The 17,123-nt window shown below is 44.3% G+C and overlaps 1 protein-coding gene across 1 annotated transcript; it reads right to left on the reverse strand.

Annotated features, from left to right (window-relative positions):
• Window positions 1-452: 452 nt before the first annotated feature.
• LOC104257663 (glycerol-3-phosphate dehydrogenase 1-like protein) lies at window positions 453-14,796 on the reverse strand. The gene is made up of 8 exons (XM_059820362.1): window positions 14,756-14,796; window positions 9,190-9,362; window positions 7,127-7,203; window positions 5,753-5,891; window positions 3,908-4,020; window positions 2,117-2,350; window positions 1,863-1,969; window positions 453-549 (listed from the first exon to the last, which is right to left on the reverse strand). Exons 1-8 carry the CDS (start codon window positions 14,794-14,796, stop codon window positions 453-455), a joined length of 981 nt encoding a protein of 326 aa, XP_059676345.1.
• Between the last annotated feature and the right edge of the window lie 2,327 nt (window positions 14,797-17,123).

A 17,123-nucleotide genomic window follows, 5' to 3' on the forward strand; every position in this document is an offset into this window, starting at 1 on the left:
TGCGATTGCACCTTATTGCTGTCAGACCTTCTTTTTTTTTACTACAATTTTTCTGTTTGGATGAGTTCTTAAATTTTTCTTTATCTTGTGCTGTTCTGTAAGTAATATTAGTAGGCAAAATGTTGAGGTTCATGTGAGCTAGATTGAGCTCTTGTTATGGAAATTACAAGGGGAACTGTTTTCAATCAACAAGAAAGTAATTCTAGGGAAAAGCCCACATTACTAACTCAAATCAAATACTGTTAAATTTTACATTCGTTTCCTGTTCTTTGGGTATATTGTTGAAATTAAAGGCAGATTTTTTTACCCCCAGAACGAGGATACTGAAATACATTCTTTGTTGCTTTTACAGCAACCGTTGTGACACAGCCTGTTTCTCTGCTTTATTTGCCGTGGAGTGGACAGAAGTCCTGGGGAGATGAAAACATGACCAGGTGAGGACGGGGGAATCTCTAAATGTGCTCTGGGTGGTTCTGCAGGCACGCGATGAAATCCTGGATCGACTGACCCTCGTAGCAGATCTTGTAGATGGTTGTAAATAACGGAAACCTAAAAGAAGCACGTAGCAATGAAAATAGTTTTTAGAGTTTATATAAACATTTCCATTCCATTTATAATGGGGGAAATTTTTTTTTTTTTTTTTTTTTTTGGTTACATTAAAAGGAAGTGGAAATTTTTCTCTCTCCTTACAATGTAATTTTAACTTGGAGATGCCTTTACTGGAAGACTATATAGGGCAATTAAGAGGAGCTAGGGGCAATTCTTGGGGGTGACAGCGGAGAAGAGCTTGTTCGGAGACAAAATTCCTATCCAGTATTTTTTATTTACAAAAAATCTTGAATTGCATAGCCTCTTTTTCCTCCTGTGTGCAAAATGCATATATTATTTGCATTCACTACTGATATCTAAAAGACTAAAAAGAATGATAATGTCTAATGGTTTTCTTTTCCAAGGGGTTCTTTCCCTTTTGCAAGCTGTCTTAGTCATTACGTGGTAACAAATGAGTCCACTGAAGGACTTGGAGCTGAGTGTGTGACTAAGTGCAATTATAGGATACCTATTAGATCAAGTTTTGATTTAAAGTTCACGTCCTGTGAAAATGAGCTTTTCTTTTCTCACTCATTTTTGAAAGATAATGCCACTTGAATCTTCTGTACCTGTTATAATTCTAATAGTGGGTTTTTTTAAGCATTCATTTAGCAGTGTTTGACCTCTTAGTACTGCTAATGTACGAGAGGGAATGGGATGGAGGGAAATTTAGCTTTTCTATTGTGTAAGCTGAGACAAAGGTTTCATATTATATGTAATCTTACATCATCCCAAACAAGTAGAAGTACTTCTTATCTCAGCAGTATTTGTGGCACTAAAGCATTGATATCAGCACATATTACCTATTCGATGCATATTAAAATTTTTTATTAGGAATGTGCTCCCAAATTTTATACTGAGATAACCTAGTTAACATTTGCAATGAGAGCAGTATTGCTGTAAGCTTTAACAGTGACATATTGAGAACAAGAAACCCTTTGACTCATAGATCATGTTTGCAAGCTGACTCTGTGGACGGCCTTCAATCTTGTTTAGGGGGACGGGGATGTCTGGGTAGCTCCTTTGGATTATTATTTCTTTTGTCTCCTATATGTCTGTGGCTTGTTTCTTCTAACGCTGTTTAGCCTTTATCCCATTCTGCTGACCATGGCAATGAGGAGTCAGGCTACGCTGAGATCTACAGTGGCCCAAGTTATAGAAAGCAGTTGTTGCAGAAATGAACAAGATAATTAAACACAAGTACCGTTAAGGAGGTTATGAATCACTCATAATTTTTTGTTGATTCAGTTGGTTTTTTAAATCAAAGCACTTACTTATCAAGCATATTTTTCTGTTTCAGAATCTTGTAGACTTCAGCTGAGGTCTGAGGACCTTGCAGCTTTTGTCCATTCAGCATCTCATTTTCCAGTTCCTCAATGGACTAGAAGAGAGGAGACTGATTACTTGGATCAGAGCGGATACTGCTGCAATACCAGCAGTTATCAAGAAGGTAAACAGCTAATGATGCCTTTGTAAAACACAGAAGGATTTCTTCATGCGTTAGTATAAAACATTTCAAAATCCTTACTTTTCCTGTGCGAGCAAAGGCTTCTGCTACTTTCCTGTTGCGTCCCCCGTAGCAGGTAGTGATTAGATCGGCGACCCCGCAGCTTTCCAGGAAAGTGGCTATTGATACCGGTCCCCTGCAGAACATCTTGGCAAAGGCCACCATTTCCATAAGGCCCAAGCGTATGACTGCTGCCTTTGTATTATCGCCGAAATCCAGTCCATCGCAGAACCCAGCTCCCACTGCTACGATGTTCTAAAAACAGTTTAGTGCGAGATATAGAGGAGGAAAGGAAATGGTCAGGCAAGATGTGTGGTTCTTCAGTGTGCACTGAGCTTTAAGAAAATCCTACAAATCTGTCTTCACCCCATTCACCAGAAGAAGATTCAATTTCCAATGGCCGTGAGTTTATGTTATGAAGAAGGCAGACAGTTAATTACTGCTGAACAAAAGTAGCTGGGCTTCTAGAGGTTTATTATAAAGTATCCTCTGTTATTCCCATGGCCAAAAATCAAAGCAGTTAATGTTTAATATAGTAATATTGCAATCACGTAGTGTGTATGCAATTAATGTTTTGTTTTTCTGCTGCTTCCAAGTTGGGACTCACTGACCTTTCTGTTTTAACTATTTAAAATATTCCACACGGAGTCATGCCTTTCCAGGTTTTCTCTGTGGGTCCCTAATTTAAACAGACATCAGTTCTATGTACTGATGCTGCAGTAGATCAAATTTTGGTTTTCCCTGCAAAAATAGTCAGTAGAATTGCCCTTTTCTACAGCTCTAAACAAATCTGTCAGCATCCTAAATATCTTCACAAATCCTCACCATTGTCCTGCACACCTCCCTTCCCACCTCCCCTTTTCCAGCCCCTACATAAGTCCCTAAATAGGTGTAGTTAACTGTAGTTGAGTAATATGTCACCTATTACTGCTGTTGAAGTGTTTGCTCCAGACATGCACGTGCCCCAGTGCAGATTTTTTTTTTTTTTTTAGCAAAGGCAATGCCAAATGATTTTGAGAAGAGCAAAGATTTCCCACAAAGCAGAAAGAACCTCTCTCCCCTCTGTGCCTGCCCCCAGTTCCAGTCTGTGGCCAAAAGCAATATCTAGGGGTACTTGGTTTTGTATGTAAAGAAACCTTTCTTTTTGTATGTAAGGTTAAACAGGACCAATTCTTTCCTAGCCAGTAATCCCCCCTCCCCTAAGGAAAGGTGAATTATTGAAGTACAAATGATTGAATGTATGAAAAAGTAAAGAGGATCACAGGCTGAAGTCACTTCAGCACATTTAAAAGCAATCTCCGAATCTTACTCAAGTGCCCCCTCATTGGAAACTTGGTGATTTTAGTATTGCTCTGATCCAGTCTGGGATCTCAAGGTGGGCATAGCTGAACGCCGCACAGACATGCTGCCAACACAGAGCGTCGCTTCTGACACAAACTTTCTAGCAGGTTACTACTTGAACTGTGGAAATAAGTTTTGGTGGGAGCTACTCTATGTAGTAAGAGTCTTTCTTCCATGCGCTTACAACACGCAGACAAGAAAATACAGCGGACTAAAGTCTGCCCTCAGAAGCAGAGGTGCCTCTGGTTAAATAAAGATAAAAATACAACTATTTTGAAATGCTTTGCCAGCAGGTATATTTTTAAGTAAATTTTCCCTTTTTAACAGATTGGAAAATTGGCACATGAACATCTTGTCTGTGCTCACTCATCATACGGTGGCAAGACTCATATTAGAGCCTGTGGCTTACAGAAGACTCAGGAGAGGGTAGAATTTGGCCCTAATAAAACATTTTGGTTTGAAATCACTCACTTTTAAGGCTCCACAAATCTCCACTGTATCAGAGTCAAGCACCACGGTAATCCTGAAATTGGGCGTCTGCATTAATTCTTTAAAGATCTCCCCTTGTTTTTCATTTTTGCACCCTGTGGGAAGGAAGGATGAAAGTTAAGGCATTTTTGCAATGTTTCAGAGTACACACAATTAACTGGAACCTGAAATAAGGTCCCTGGGACCACTTTAGGTTTTGTGGTCCCAGTAACTGAGTGTTGGTAAACAAGAGATTTGTGTGACAGCAGTTCCTGCTGCTGGAAGCGGGTGTTAAATGTATGCAAGTCCCAGGGCATTGACCAAGCATTGCTTAATAACACTTTAAAAAGCTTAAAAGTAGATAGCGATTAATGCAGCTTTCTGCCTGAGAAAGCTTGTATAACCACAAACCCTGCAAAAGATAATATTTACAAATCGCTTTGTACAGCACAATGGTATAATTGCTGCTTTGAAAATGTAAACCAATATAATTGCTAAGTATTATTATGGGGTGCAAATGATTAATGCCCAATTAATTCCCAATTACAGGAAGACCCACAGATGATGAAGTTGGATGTTGGCACTGCTCAAACATTTTTGTTTCCAGTTCTACAGAGGTTGTGTATTGTGTCATTACAGCGCTCACCCTAGGTATTGAGGGGAAGGGTAGCCAGCTGGGCAAAGACTTTGGAATGGAGTTTCACTTCATTTTTATATGAGGCAACTTGGTTTCCTTCAGGGAGAGTTCTGCGGTGAGGAGCTGTAGTGTTTTCCAGCTGTTGCTCCTGGAGGGGTTCTGGGCACTCGGTGCTTTTGAGTATTAAAGAGCCTGGGCAATAGCACTCTGGTAGCTCTGGGGTTTCTGCCCCATCTCATGAGAAACTTTGGGTTTGCTTCTCGTCCTTCGCAATAAATGCTGTTGGGGGATACCCAGTCTCTTTAAGGTGGCTGTTTCTGGGCTATCTGGCTTTCCACAAGGACAAAAGTGAGGGACAAAGCTCTTTGCACAGTCATCATCACAGCATGGCTTCAAACTGGGCCAGCAGAAGTTAGGCTCCCCCCAAGAAAATGAATATTGCTCAACTCTCCTAATCATGTCTAGTCCTATTTGTGCCTAGTCACTCTGCCAGCAACAAATGCCCATCTGGTACGGTTGTGACTATTACTGTAACCTTTGCAAGGCAAAGGAACAGTATTGCAACAGTAATTTTTTTTTTTTTTTTTTGTCTTCCCTAGCTATAGAAGGATTGTAACTTTAATTTCTGCTGACTTTAAAAATCATTGGGATTTAAAAACTACCAGATGAACTTTCCAAGTCAGGTCAGACCCAATTCTGGGAGGATCTGAGGCTACATCTTGGCAAGCAGTATGAATGGGAGGGAGGAACAGAATGTTACTGGGTGTTTTTTGTTCTTTGGGGTTTTTTTTTTGGATGGAGAAATACACCTCAGGGAGCATAAGCACATATGAGCTTCTGATTGCACTTCTCTATCTAGACTGTATAGTGTGTCAACCACTGATGTACTCAGTGTTAATCTGAGACATAAAAGGTGGCTCTTGCCAATTGCTGCAGAAACAGGATTAAGCTGTAATTTTTTAATGGATGAAATTAGCTGTCAGCACTGAAACCTGCCGTCAGTTTGGATCTGATCCTGCCAGCACCAAACTCCCTGGAAATAATGCTGCCTCCCTGAATGAGCTCAGCAGGCACTGCACCCACCACACCACTTGGGAACCACACAGGACCCATCGCATCCCCCTGCTTCCTCCAGAAGTTATCCTGTTGCCCAGCCACACGTGACGTTAAACCACAGCTAGCAGCTCTAATTTGCTCTTTGCAATAGTTACCAATGGTGGTTTCACAGAACTTTTCATCAGCCACTTCTTTGGCTATGTTGGCCCCCATAAGCACACTGATTTCTATTTTCAGTTTCTCTCGAATGAGGTCAGATATGAGCTTCAGGCCTTCAGGACCCTCATCGATCCCCTGAATAAAGACAATAGTCAAAGCCAAGTTATTAGAATAGGAAAATGACAGCAGTAGAGCACCGGTAAAGCAGAAGGTGTCCTATTTCCTGCAGCACTCTGGTTTTAATTGGAAGGATTTGGGTCTTGTATTCACTAGCATTAGCCATTAATACAAACGCTCTGGGTTTGTACTTTGATAACTGCAAATTCAAGGCAAGTTCAGGGAGAAGGTAGTGACAGTTGAGGTAATCCTGCAAGAGGCCTCACATCTAGTGCTGCTGGCCTGAGGCTTTCTTTGATGCTGTATTTTTCCTTTGTGTTAAATTCCTGTAGTACAGAACCAGACTTTTAAATTAAGCCTAAAAGCAGTGGCTTTTTTGCAAGATCTAGGTATTAATCTGAGTGCTTCATTGGTATTAAGGAGTATACTGAACTGTCTTGGTTTTTTTTAAGCTAAAGAAAGAAGTAAATTTGTACACATTTCCATCCTCTCCCACCCTCCTCTCCTTTGTGTGCTGCTGCTGTGAGATAATTTCTATAGGGGGGGAAAAAAGGGGGGGGGGGGGGGGGGAACAGCTGATATTGCAGTCTGAAAACTTGAGTTACATTTCTTTCATTAAAATTTTAAATTAGCTATTTCCTGTAATGCAATAAAAAGAAAAAGTGGTAGACTATATTCCTATGCTTTGCCTCTGGCTTTTAGTTTGAGATTCTCTTGAAATATTAATTCCTTTTAAGATTATGATAATTTGGTACCTCTAACCTTAAAAAGAGATTCCTCAGTTCATGCCAGATTGAAATTGCTTCAACTCTGCAAAATCAGTAGTGTTATTGTGCTGTTTTAATGCTGCCAAGAACAGCTTTAGCATGTACTTGGAAGAGGCACTTCAACCCAGCACTCTTTCCAGTTAAGAGTTAATAGTCTGATGAGTATTTTTTCTGGCAGCAGCACCAGCTTATGCAGCCCTCCCTCTGCCCATTTTCACCTCTGTGCTGGGCCAAGTGGAACTGATCCAGGCTAAAGATGGCTGGCAAAGAGGGATACCCTTAGCCTGGCTGGGTTGCCCCATCCTTTCCTCTCTGGGGCCACCTGAGCAGCAGAAGGGCTGGCAGAGGCTGGGTAAGTTTAACTCTTGCAGAAAGAAAGGCTCGTGTTTATGCAGAGCATGCAGCTGAGGGCTGGAACTCCTACCCTTAAGCTGAAGCTATTTATTTACTCTGTACAGATTGAGTCTTGTGGAGATGACAACTTACCTTGATCAGGGAAATCCCAAATGTCCCGGATTTTATCTGGCCTGCAATCTGCTCACAGATTCGTCCAACGAATTGATGTGGCAGAACAAACACTAAAATGTCTGCCCCGTTTGTTGCTTCGACCACGTCTGGTACAGCCACCTGGGACAAGAGTGGCAACCAAAATGAGCCCCAGGTAGTAATCCTGACATCTTGCGAGATACCAACATGCTGAAGCCATCACAGATGTGTTACAAATGTACTTAATTTTAACTGGCACTATGGCATAGCTGCTCGCTCTTCATGCTAGCAGCTACAGATCTCTTCTGAAATATCCAAAGCAGCATAACTATTTTAGGTTTGGGTTTTTTATAATTTTGCTTTTAACTTGCATGCCATCCCAGCCATGTGTGGATAATCTGGGGAAGACGATATACTTTCTAAACTTGCAGCGTCCTGGGAAGCCCCTTTGCTGGTTCAGCTTCTTCATGTGGTTGCTGAAGATACTGAGCAACCCCATATGGTTCTTCTGGAATGAGTGGTAGCACCAGGGAGCACAGGAGCAAACCAGGGTGGTGAGACAGAGCCTCTTTTGGCAGTCTTTAGTTTCCATGGGTCACCAGGTGAGAGTTACTCGGGAATAAACTTATCAAAAGGCGGAGATTATCATCTTTGGGGGGTATGCATCTTTCTTAGTAACTTGACCAATAGTTATAAAAACCTATACAACATGCTTAATAACTAGCAAGCTGTATCTTCCTCCAAATCTAGCATTACTCAGAACAACAATTTAAGCCAGGCTACAGAAGCAGCAGCAGGTGAATTTGAGTCTGCTATCACAAGCAGTTTACAATCAGAGCAAACATCACCCTCGGACACAGCCTTGGAGCACACTGCCTTAGAGCAAGCGGGATTCCTAGCGGGAGAACCAGAACTGCTGCCAGCAAGGCTGCTTTCCTGGGAAAACAGCAAAGCGGGAGTGGGGCAGAGGCTGGCAGCACTGTACAGGCAGTGCTCCTCTCTCCCGAGAATGTTGCAGAGCGATGCAAGGAAAAAATTAGGGTGGTTTTTTTATTTTTTTCTCAGTCGGAGATGAAGATGTGAGGATCCCTCCAGGCTTTACCGCAACCAGCTGATTTCTGCTGGTAAAGCCTCAGACTTTGCTGTAGACAGGATGAGGCTGATCTCAAGTGATGATGACAAGCCTGTTGATTTGCTAGAGGGTTGTAAAATAACAGTGACAAGTCAATTGTAACCCAGGAGAACTGTGTGCCGAGTTCAAACCATGGGAGTGCAAATGTGCAATCTCAGCACTAAATGGAGTACTAAATATAACCACTCTCCAAGCAAGGAGACCCACCATGTGCAGCATCTTAACTTCCTCTTACAACTGCAACTGTTCCAGAAACACAGCACTCCTTTCTTTAATTCACAAAACAGTGGCATTTGGTAAAATCTTGAGCAGCCAAAACCCCTCACGTTGCTTGCTTCAGTAGCAGTAAATTATCTAAGCTGATTAATTTAAGTAGAGATGCATAACTTGGTATTTTAAATGTTCATTACAATTAAATACTTTATATTTTTGGTGAAATTTACAGCATGAGTAGTTATAGCAGTGTGTTGCTATCCTGAGATCATCCATGAGCCAATAGCTCGGTATTCATCTCCTTGTAAACCACAGCTGTTAGCTGTGCTGTTGATATCTTTTTTAGAAGAAGAGAGAGCAGTAGCTTTCCCTTTTTTTCCAGAAGATGCTGTGGTTTTGAAATATCTCAGCTCTGTGTAGACAAATCTCTGCCTGCCACTTCTAGAGTTATGCTGATATCTGCCAGAAAGGAGGATGGTGCATTACCAGCACCTGACACAGCTGGGTGTTTGAAGTTGTGTGTGACGTACGAGACAAGCAGAAGTCACAGAAGTGAGTTATATTCTAGGGAGTTATATGTCAATATTGGAGTGAGTTAGGTGGCAAACCAGAACGAAGCAGTGAATTACTTCCTAGTTTTAATTTTGCCAGATGTTGCCTCCCTTCTAAAAAATAAAAAAAATTCAGTGATTTTTTTTTTTTTTTAAACTTACCACATTTTTGGGTATCTTGTATCCAGGCAGATACTTAACATTTTCATGTTCCTGGTTGATTATTTCTGAGAGTTTTCTTCCATTGATGATCTCTTCAAATACCCACATCTTGACAATAGGATCAAATCTGTTGGATTTCTGGACATTTTTGCCAATGATTCTTGCTATGGCTGATCCCCTTTAAAAAGAAAAAAATTGAGCTAACTAATAGGAAACAAATAGTTTTATTGTGAATTGGAAACACAAATTACTTTAAACTTAATAATTCATAAAAGGCCTGTGCTATAAAGCTGTTCAGGTGCTTGCTACATTTATCAGAAAGCTTTATTCACTACCCTCCATCAGTTTAAAAACTGAAAGTAGAACCAGAGAAAACATAACTATAATAAGGGATCTGAAGTCATATTAAAGATTATAGAGTGGGAGTGTGATGTACCATCAATAGCACTAAAAATACAGTATCTGGGATTAAAATCTCTCTTGCTCCTTGGATAATTCTTTTTTTCTAAAGACCAACAAATGTAAAATAATCCAGGTGGTAAAGCAGTGCTGAACAATCTTGCTGTGACAGCCTTTGTGCATCTCATCTAAAATAGATGCATCCTACTTTCCTACCAATAACGTAACAGTTGCAATAAGGATTTTATCTAAGAGCTAAATCCTCAGAAATTGAAAAAAAAGTATCTCCAATCTGATGGTTTCTCTTTATTTATTGTTCTAATTATCACTGTAACAGGATCTGTAACAGTTGCAGCTTGAGGATATTTTCACCATCCAGTTTACTCTTCTTCAGTCATGCTGAGCATTTTTTAATCTCAGTTCAGGAAATTATTTTATTTCCCCATCACCACTGCAGCCTTGCAAACATTCACTTATTTTCTTGGCAAGAGAGAATTAAAAGCCCTGCAGAAAATATTGGAAGTATTGCTTAATGCTCTTTAAATTATATGGGGATGAGTGGGGATTGTATTTACTCCTCTGTTCCCTCTTTCCATTTTAATGCCACTTTAATATTTCAAGTACTGGCCATTTTACTAACACAACTGAAAAAGGAGCTCCAGTTGCAACACTCTTGTCCTCTGACCCACTTGCAACACAGCTGCAGTGAGGAGCATGAACAGGATTTAGCTGTGGTATGTTTTCTGGAACCGACCAAGGTCTCAGGTATATCCAAGACGAAGTCCAGGTAGGTCTGTGCTGTCAATGGTTCAAAGGGAAACCACGTTGTAAGTCGCTCTCCTCGGCTCAACCATATTTTTGATGTAACAGGTTTGCACAAGGCTGAATTGCTCAATAAGTAATAAAAGAATAAGGGCTTCATCTTAATCTTTAACGATAAAGAAATCCTATTGAGATCAGGTTTCACTTTGCTTGGTGTTCACTGTACACTATATCCCGAGCTGCCATAATGCTTGTTTTGTTTTGTCTTGTTTTGTTTTAGGGGGGTGTGTGTGTTTGGGGTTTTTTTGTGTTTGTTTTTTTTTTTTTTTTAAAGGGATGATTGGTTTTGGTCCTTTAAAATATTTAGGGAAATGTTTTAGGGATTAATCTTTACCATTAGAGTTCTGCTTTTTTGAAAGAAAGGCCTGCAGTTGTATCATACATTCATATTATTTATAAAATTACTTACAATTTGGTGCTCTTGCCCTGCTATCAACAGAGAGCACAATCAAGGCTTGAGCTGAGGATGAATTGTGGCTCCCCAAAATAAATGTGTATTGATAAGAAAAGTTCTTTTTTACAGATAAACTTGAGATCTAAATTCCTTGTCCAGGTTGTGCTGGAGTGTCCAGCACAACCTGAACAATGAACTTAGACCTCAAGCCTATCCATAAAAATAACTTTTCTAGATATGTACCAAGTTCATACGATTTTCTGTTGAAAGATGCAGACTCCAGCTCTAACCTCTGAAATCCGGAATGGGACTCGCAACTCTCGGTAGATAAATCTGATCTTCTAGCAGAGCTGTCATTACCCCTGTGCTTGGATGTTGCCACCCAAGTATTTTCCTATTGACAAGATATCGGTGAAGATATCTCAGGCTTAAAGGTAGCTCCATAAATGATAGTATTTTCATTTGGTTTCTCTTTCGCTGAATGAGGATTGGGGGGAGAAAGTGTTTAACGTTTAAAAGGCATTGAGTAGTCATCAGGGAAAATACCTTGCCACAAAACCATCAAACAGTTCAAAACCTGATGCTCTGTTTCACTTAGTTCATTTAAAATTCAGTCACTGCTGATCAGCCTTGGGAAGAAGAATTGCTTTGTCTGTGAAGGCGGTGTTTGGTAGACTACACAGGCTTGGCAAAAGAGGGCTGCTTATGCAAACAAAACCAAGGACGCTCACATATAAAGACTGGCATGGTTTTGTCGTCTCCAAAACTCAATTTAGTGAAGATTAATAGAAGGCAGAGAACTCCACTTAGATAATTTTTAAAAGTAAGTGAAAACTGCCAATCAGGTTTTTTCCCCCAATTATGTTAATTCATGTTGGAAGTGATTTACATATTGCTAAGAAAAAGAAAGCTTTTATCTGGAGATTTCCTATCAGTATAATGAGAAAGCTTTGATGTAGAATAACTCAAATAAGACCCATTATTTACATATGTGAATACAAAAGTGTTTGCAGCATAGATCAGATCTGGTGAAAAATAGAGCTTAACAGACCCCATGAAGCTGCTAGTCCCTTCTCTATACAAAGGGCTGTCAAATATACTTACGCCATTCCTAATAGATTTTCCAAGGAGGCCTTAAAGACCTCAACGGTTGCAAGTCTCTTCCCTTCCCCGACCAGCCTGTCCCAGGACTTTGCTATCCTTAACATTAGAAAGATCATCCTCACGTTTAACCTAAGTCTTTCTTACTGCAGTTTAAGCCCATTTCTATTCTAGAAGGGTGGAATATTGTTTTTCTCCTTTAGATGCTTGAAGGTGATCAAGTCTTCCTCCAGTCTCTTTCTTAGCCAACCACCCCAAATGTTTTAAATTATAGTATCACTAAGGTTGGAAGGGACCATGGGAGTCTCCGAAGTGGGAACAACACTGAGTTCAGATGGGTTGCTCAAGGCTTTTCTCAGTCAAGTCCTGAAAACTCTCCAAGGACCACTCCTCTCTAGGCAGCCTGCCCCAATGCTTTATTATTTTCATAGGTTTTTTTTTTTCTCTCCTCTTTTTATATATTGAGTCAGAACCTCCTCTGATTCAATTTCTCACCACTGGCTCTTGTTTTCCTGCCGTGCACCTCTGTAAAAAGCCTGGCCATCTGTCCATGCTGAAGACAAGAACCTAGTTCAAGCTGGATCTTCGCTGAGGACTCAGTAGTCCAAATGAATCTAAGAAGATTGGGAGAGCTTTTGGATTCTGAAGGGCCAGGCAGTGAATTAAACCTCTATTTTTAAAAACAGGTAACTGAACCATGATTAATGTAAACACAAACCCTCCTGCACCTGGCTGGCAACCACAAAATGCAGTGCAGCACTTACTTCGCTTAACCACATCACTTGTGAGTCTCCTGGCAGTGTTGACTTAGTGAGTTCCTGTGACCTGCCGAACTTCTGCAGCTGACATGACCTATTGCAACATGCTGCGTCACATGTCAACCACGTTTCTGAGCTGCAGGAAAGACTCAAGAGCAGTGATCTGAACTGTCACCCAAATATTCAGGAGGAACATAAGAAAAAAATGTTTGCCAAAGATAAACATTATATTTCTATGTTGTGCTAAGACAACCAGTTCTGCCACAGAGGCTGTGAATAGATGTGATTTAAACATCAGAGCACAATGTCTATCTCCTCCCCAAAGATTTTACAGTCTATGTATATGGTAGGAAGCAAGAGAATGGCCCAGGCAGACAGTATTGAATGACCTGGGGTCTCTGTGCCTCTGTGTCACAACTCTTTCTAAGTTTGTAGGTACGTGTGAAAAAAAGAGAACTTTCTCGAGTACAGATCTGAAGGAAGACAACTAAGTGGCTTTGGAGAATGTCTTATGGCAAGGGGACAGCCTGGGAAAGGCAGGAGGTGCTTGCTTAAGGATGCAGCATAAGAATGATGAAGGCTGTCACTGTGGGCTGACCAAAGGTAAAAGCTGACTCCCAGACGTGCAGCCATGCCTGCTGAAGGGCTTGGAAGTGACAACGAGCCGCCTGCACAGGCTTGGATGCCTGTGGTTAAGGTGCGGGAAAAGAGGGCAGCAGGGGAGGGATGCAAGCACTGGAATGACATGGTGAAAGTGGCAGTTGGGGAAACGCTGGTGCAGAAATGACGGGGCAGGACTGTGTCCGTCAGGGCCAGAGAAAGCCAGATCCGTGATGACGCGTTCCCGAGGAAGACTTAGCTGTGCAGTTACATGTGAAAGGCTGTATCTGAGAGACATCATGCGCAAAGAGCCTGTGATCTGGAAAGAGCATGCATGTGGGGGCTCAGAAAGCGGTGGACTGGTTTTGCAAGGCAAGAACGCAAAGAGCCGTGCTTTAACTATGCTGTGTTCTCAGCAGCTCACAAGCAACCACTCCCTCACCTATTGATTTTTTTTGGCATTTGCTTCCACTTAGCTGTCAGATATTTTAAAAATCTTAAGGAGCTTGCCCTCCTTGTACAAAAACAATCCCCAGAACTACCTGGAGGCTGGGTTTGCTAATCCCAAGCGCATGCACATACATGTTGGTCAGTTTGTTTGTGCTTAGCCTACATAAACCGTAAGAAAAGTAAGATGCGAAGTCCAGTGAGATAGGGTTTACCGACTTCAGTGGGGTCTGTCAGGCCCAAGGAGCTCTGGAGACCTTTTGTCCAGGCTAGAAAGAACTGAGCGGCTGCAGACTTATGAATGGGGATAAGGATAAACTGGGGACCTGAACACAATGCTTGCACAAGGCTGGGTCTGCACCACGATGCAAAACAACATCCTGAGGAGGACTGAAGTGAAAGATGCCAGTATGTCATGGCTTTAAGTGAAGCCTGTGCCCTGGTTCCTTCAAAGGGATACAAACAGCATCACTGCTCTCCTCACTACTCAATGCTTACATCTGAACTGCCTGGGCCCTGCCACAGGCACACACAACCACAGCGGGACAGCTCTGGTCCTCTCTGGAATCTCGGTGTACTGTCACCAGGCTTTACATGGCTCACACACCTCGGAGAAGCAGGAGCCCCAGGTCCTTCCATGTCTCACTGCCTGGTGCGCCTCTCAGGGAGGGCGGTCCCTGCCCAAGGAGTCCACAAGGCTGAGGCAGGAGAAGATCGGGAGCGGGGCCGCGGTTTCAGGACCATGGAGACCCTCCGCCGCCCGCCCTGCCCGCCCGGCTTCCCCCGGCTCCCCCCGGGCCCCCGCCGCTCCCCGCGCCGGACCTGTTGCGAAGCCCCCGGCAGCGGCGGGGGGCAGCCGGCCCGGGGCGCGGCACGGCCCGGCGGTCCCGGTGTGCCGCCCCGCTGCGGGGGGAGGAGGAAAACAAGGAAGGAACGGGAAAAGGGGAGAAAAAAGGAAAGACGTGCAAAAAAAGGGAGGAGTGGGGAAGGGAGGAGAGCAGGAGAGCGGCGGGGGGCACGGAGGGTGCCCCCCCGCCCTGCGGCACTCACCAGTTCCCCGAGCCGACGATGCAGACGCGGAGCGGCGACATGCTGCGGGCTGCCCTCGGCCCGGCGCTGCTGCCGGCGGCGCGGCTCGGCTGGGCTCGGCTCCTCGGCTCGGCTCGGCCCGGCTCGGCTCGGCTCGGCTCGGCTCGGCTCGTCACAGCCCGGCCCGGCCCGCCCGCCAGCACCGCCTCTCCCGGCCCGGCCCCCGGCGCCTGCGGAAGGGACGGGCGTGAGCGGGCGGCGGCCCCGGGGGCAGTGCCAGCTCCCCCCCGGCTCCGCCTGCGGCCCCGGCGGCGGTTCTGCCTGGGTCGGTCCTCGGCCCGGGGGGCTGCCCTACGAGCGTCGGCTGAGACCAGGGGGGGTCAGTGCCCTGGGGGGGGGGAATGGGGAAAATGGTGCCGTCTCCGAAATTCACGGGGATGAGGACCTGCGTGGGGAAGGCGGGGGAGCCCGGCACTTCTCGCGGTGTGGGACCTTCCTGCCCATCGGCAGCCCCGGGGGTTTCTGCGGGGTGGGTAAGGGGGCAGAGTTTGGGAGGGATACAAGCTGGGCCCTTAGGGGCAGTGAGAAGCATCTCCAGGTCCCACCTGTCCTGCCAGACAGATGCATAATGGCTTAAATTCTTCTGATAGATGAGGAGCACACCAGGGAAAGGTTTTGAGTGCATTTGCAGAGCCAAATTCAGCTGATAAATCATGGATTATATCACAGTTCTTAATACGGGACATCAAATAGAAGTTATCTGCAACAAAGGATGAAACGGAGTGTCGTTCCTTTTCCCCTACATGGTCTAATCGTGCATAGCACCCTACAAATCACCACATTCTACCTCTCAACCCTCCACTAGCCCCTGTCTCCTCTTCAAAGCAGCCGCCTCTCTTGTTTTTGAGCCAAAGAACTGCATTTGCTACCTTCTCTGTGCTTGCACTCCTGGCTCCCCTCGTCCTGCCGTGCCCAGGCTCCCTTCCCCGCCGGGGGGCTGTAGGCTCAGCGGTGACCACATCTGCTGCCCTCGCACCGGAGCTTGGCTCAGTGGGTTTCTGGCTCCGTGTGACAAGGACGCCTGACCCCGTGATTCATAGAGGGAGGCTGGCTGCCAGCGTTCAGAAGCCCGTGGGTGTTTCTGGAGGTACACATATGTTCAGCTTGCCTGCCGTCAGCTTCATTGGCTCAGCTATTTGGTGCATCCTGATGGCAGTGAGAGTGTTTGGGGACGTAACAAACAAATGAGGGCAAAATCCTGCAAAATAATATCTTGAGAAAATGACCAGGGCAGGTTGCTGAAAAGGAAGGTGTGTCTGGGACCCTGGGCACATGTGAAGCCTGACGGGGAGCTCTGCAAGAAGAGGCATTACCCACACACACAGTTTGAGCACAGCCAAGGCACAAGAGCCTTTCTCTGGTTCCAGGTGCATTTCCTCCAGTCTCCTGCTTGTTCACTGTGATTTCTTCTTTCCCTGGCTGTATAGCTCCTCTGTGCCTCTTACCTCTCTTCTCCCTTTAACTTATTCCCACCCTGAGAAGAAGATCTACTGTGGACATGAGGAGGAGCCATCATCCTTCTTGCCCTGTTCAGCCCCTGAGACTTCTCTGCTTATTGCAAGCTCTTCTGTCCTGGTGAGTCCCCAGGCCCCAAAGGGAGGACACGCTCACCGAAGCACTGGCTTCTGCAACTAATGCATGCAACAGAAGATGTCCCTAGTCTATATAGTACATAGGTATTGCAAACTGTAATGGTTTCATCTAAATTAATGTGGAAACTTTTAATTACAAAGGAGAACTGTATCAGTTCAGTGGCCTCTGGACTGATGGTTTTATGTGCCCTCCACACTCAGGTTGCACTGACCATTTGGTCAGTGCACAGAAGCTGGCAGGGCTGAGACTGGCAGGGGACAAGCAGGCAGATGGATACGGCAGCACTTGTGAAGAGCAGAGGATGCAGCCTGGGACTGAGTGCACGCATTAGCTTATACATCTGTGACACTAATTGGCCGTGGAAGTAGATAACTTGTGCTGCTGATGAACTGTCCTCTGGATTTGTGCAGCCACTGCTCTGTGGACATGGATAGGAGAGCATTCATGCACAAAGGACTGTTCCAGGCGGTCTGCAGGCAGTTTTACACAGCAGGTTCGGATGCCAAGGCTGTCTCAATGGCAGTGTTGTGTGGGGACATAGAATGGCATCGAGAAATGGGTCCTTTGGCAGATTCCAGAGCCCCAGAGCATATAGCACACACTGGCAGATGCTGATGACTGTTGTTTTAAGGCAAGGAGAAGGATCTGTCCTTTCCCACAAAGGCACGTGTTTTTTTCCACATAAGCCCACGAGCACTACCTCTCAGGTGTGAGTCATTAGTACGTAACAGACATA

The sequence above is a fragment of the Gavia stellata genome, chromosome 8, assembly GCF_030936135.1.
Source record: "Gavia stellata isolate bGavSte3 chromosome 8, bGavSte3.hap2, whole genome shotgun sequence".
Taxonomy (NCBI): domain Eukaryota; kingdom Metazoa; phylum Chordata; class Aves; order Gaviiformes; family Gaviidae; genus Gavia; species Gavia stellata.

Excerpts from the sequence above, each read along its gene's own strand:
- LOC104257663 (XM_059820362.1), bottom strand. The coding sequence starts at position 14,796 with ATGTCGCCGCTCCGCGTCTGCATCGTCGGCTCGGGGAACTG. Across the intron at positions 9,363-14,755 it reads ATCGTCGGCTCGGGGAACTG|GGGATCAGCCATAGCAAGAA; the intron begins GTGAGTGCCGCA and ends TTCTTTTTAAAG. Across the intron at positions 550-1,862 it reads CAGAAAAATATGCTTGATAA|GTTTCCGTTATTTACAACCA; the intron begins GTAAGTGCTTTG and ends TGCTTCTTTTAG.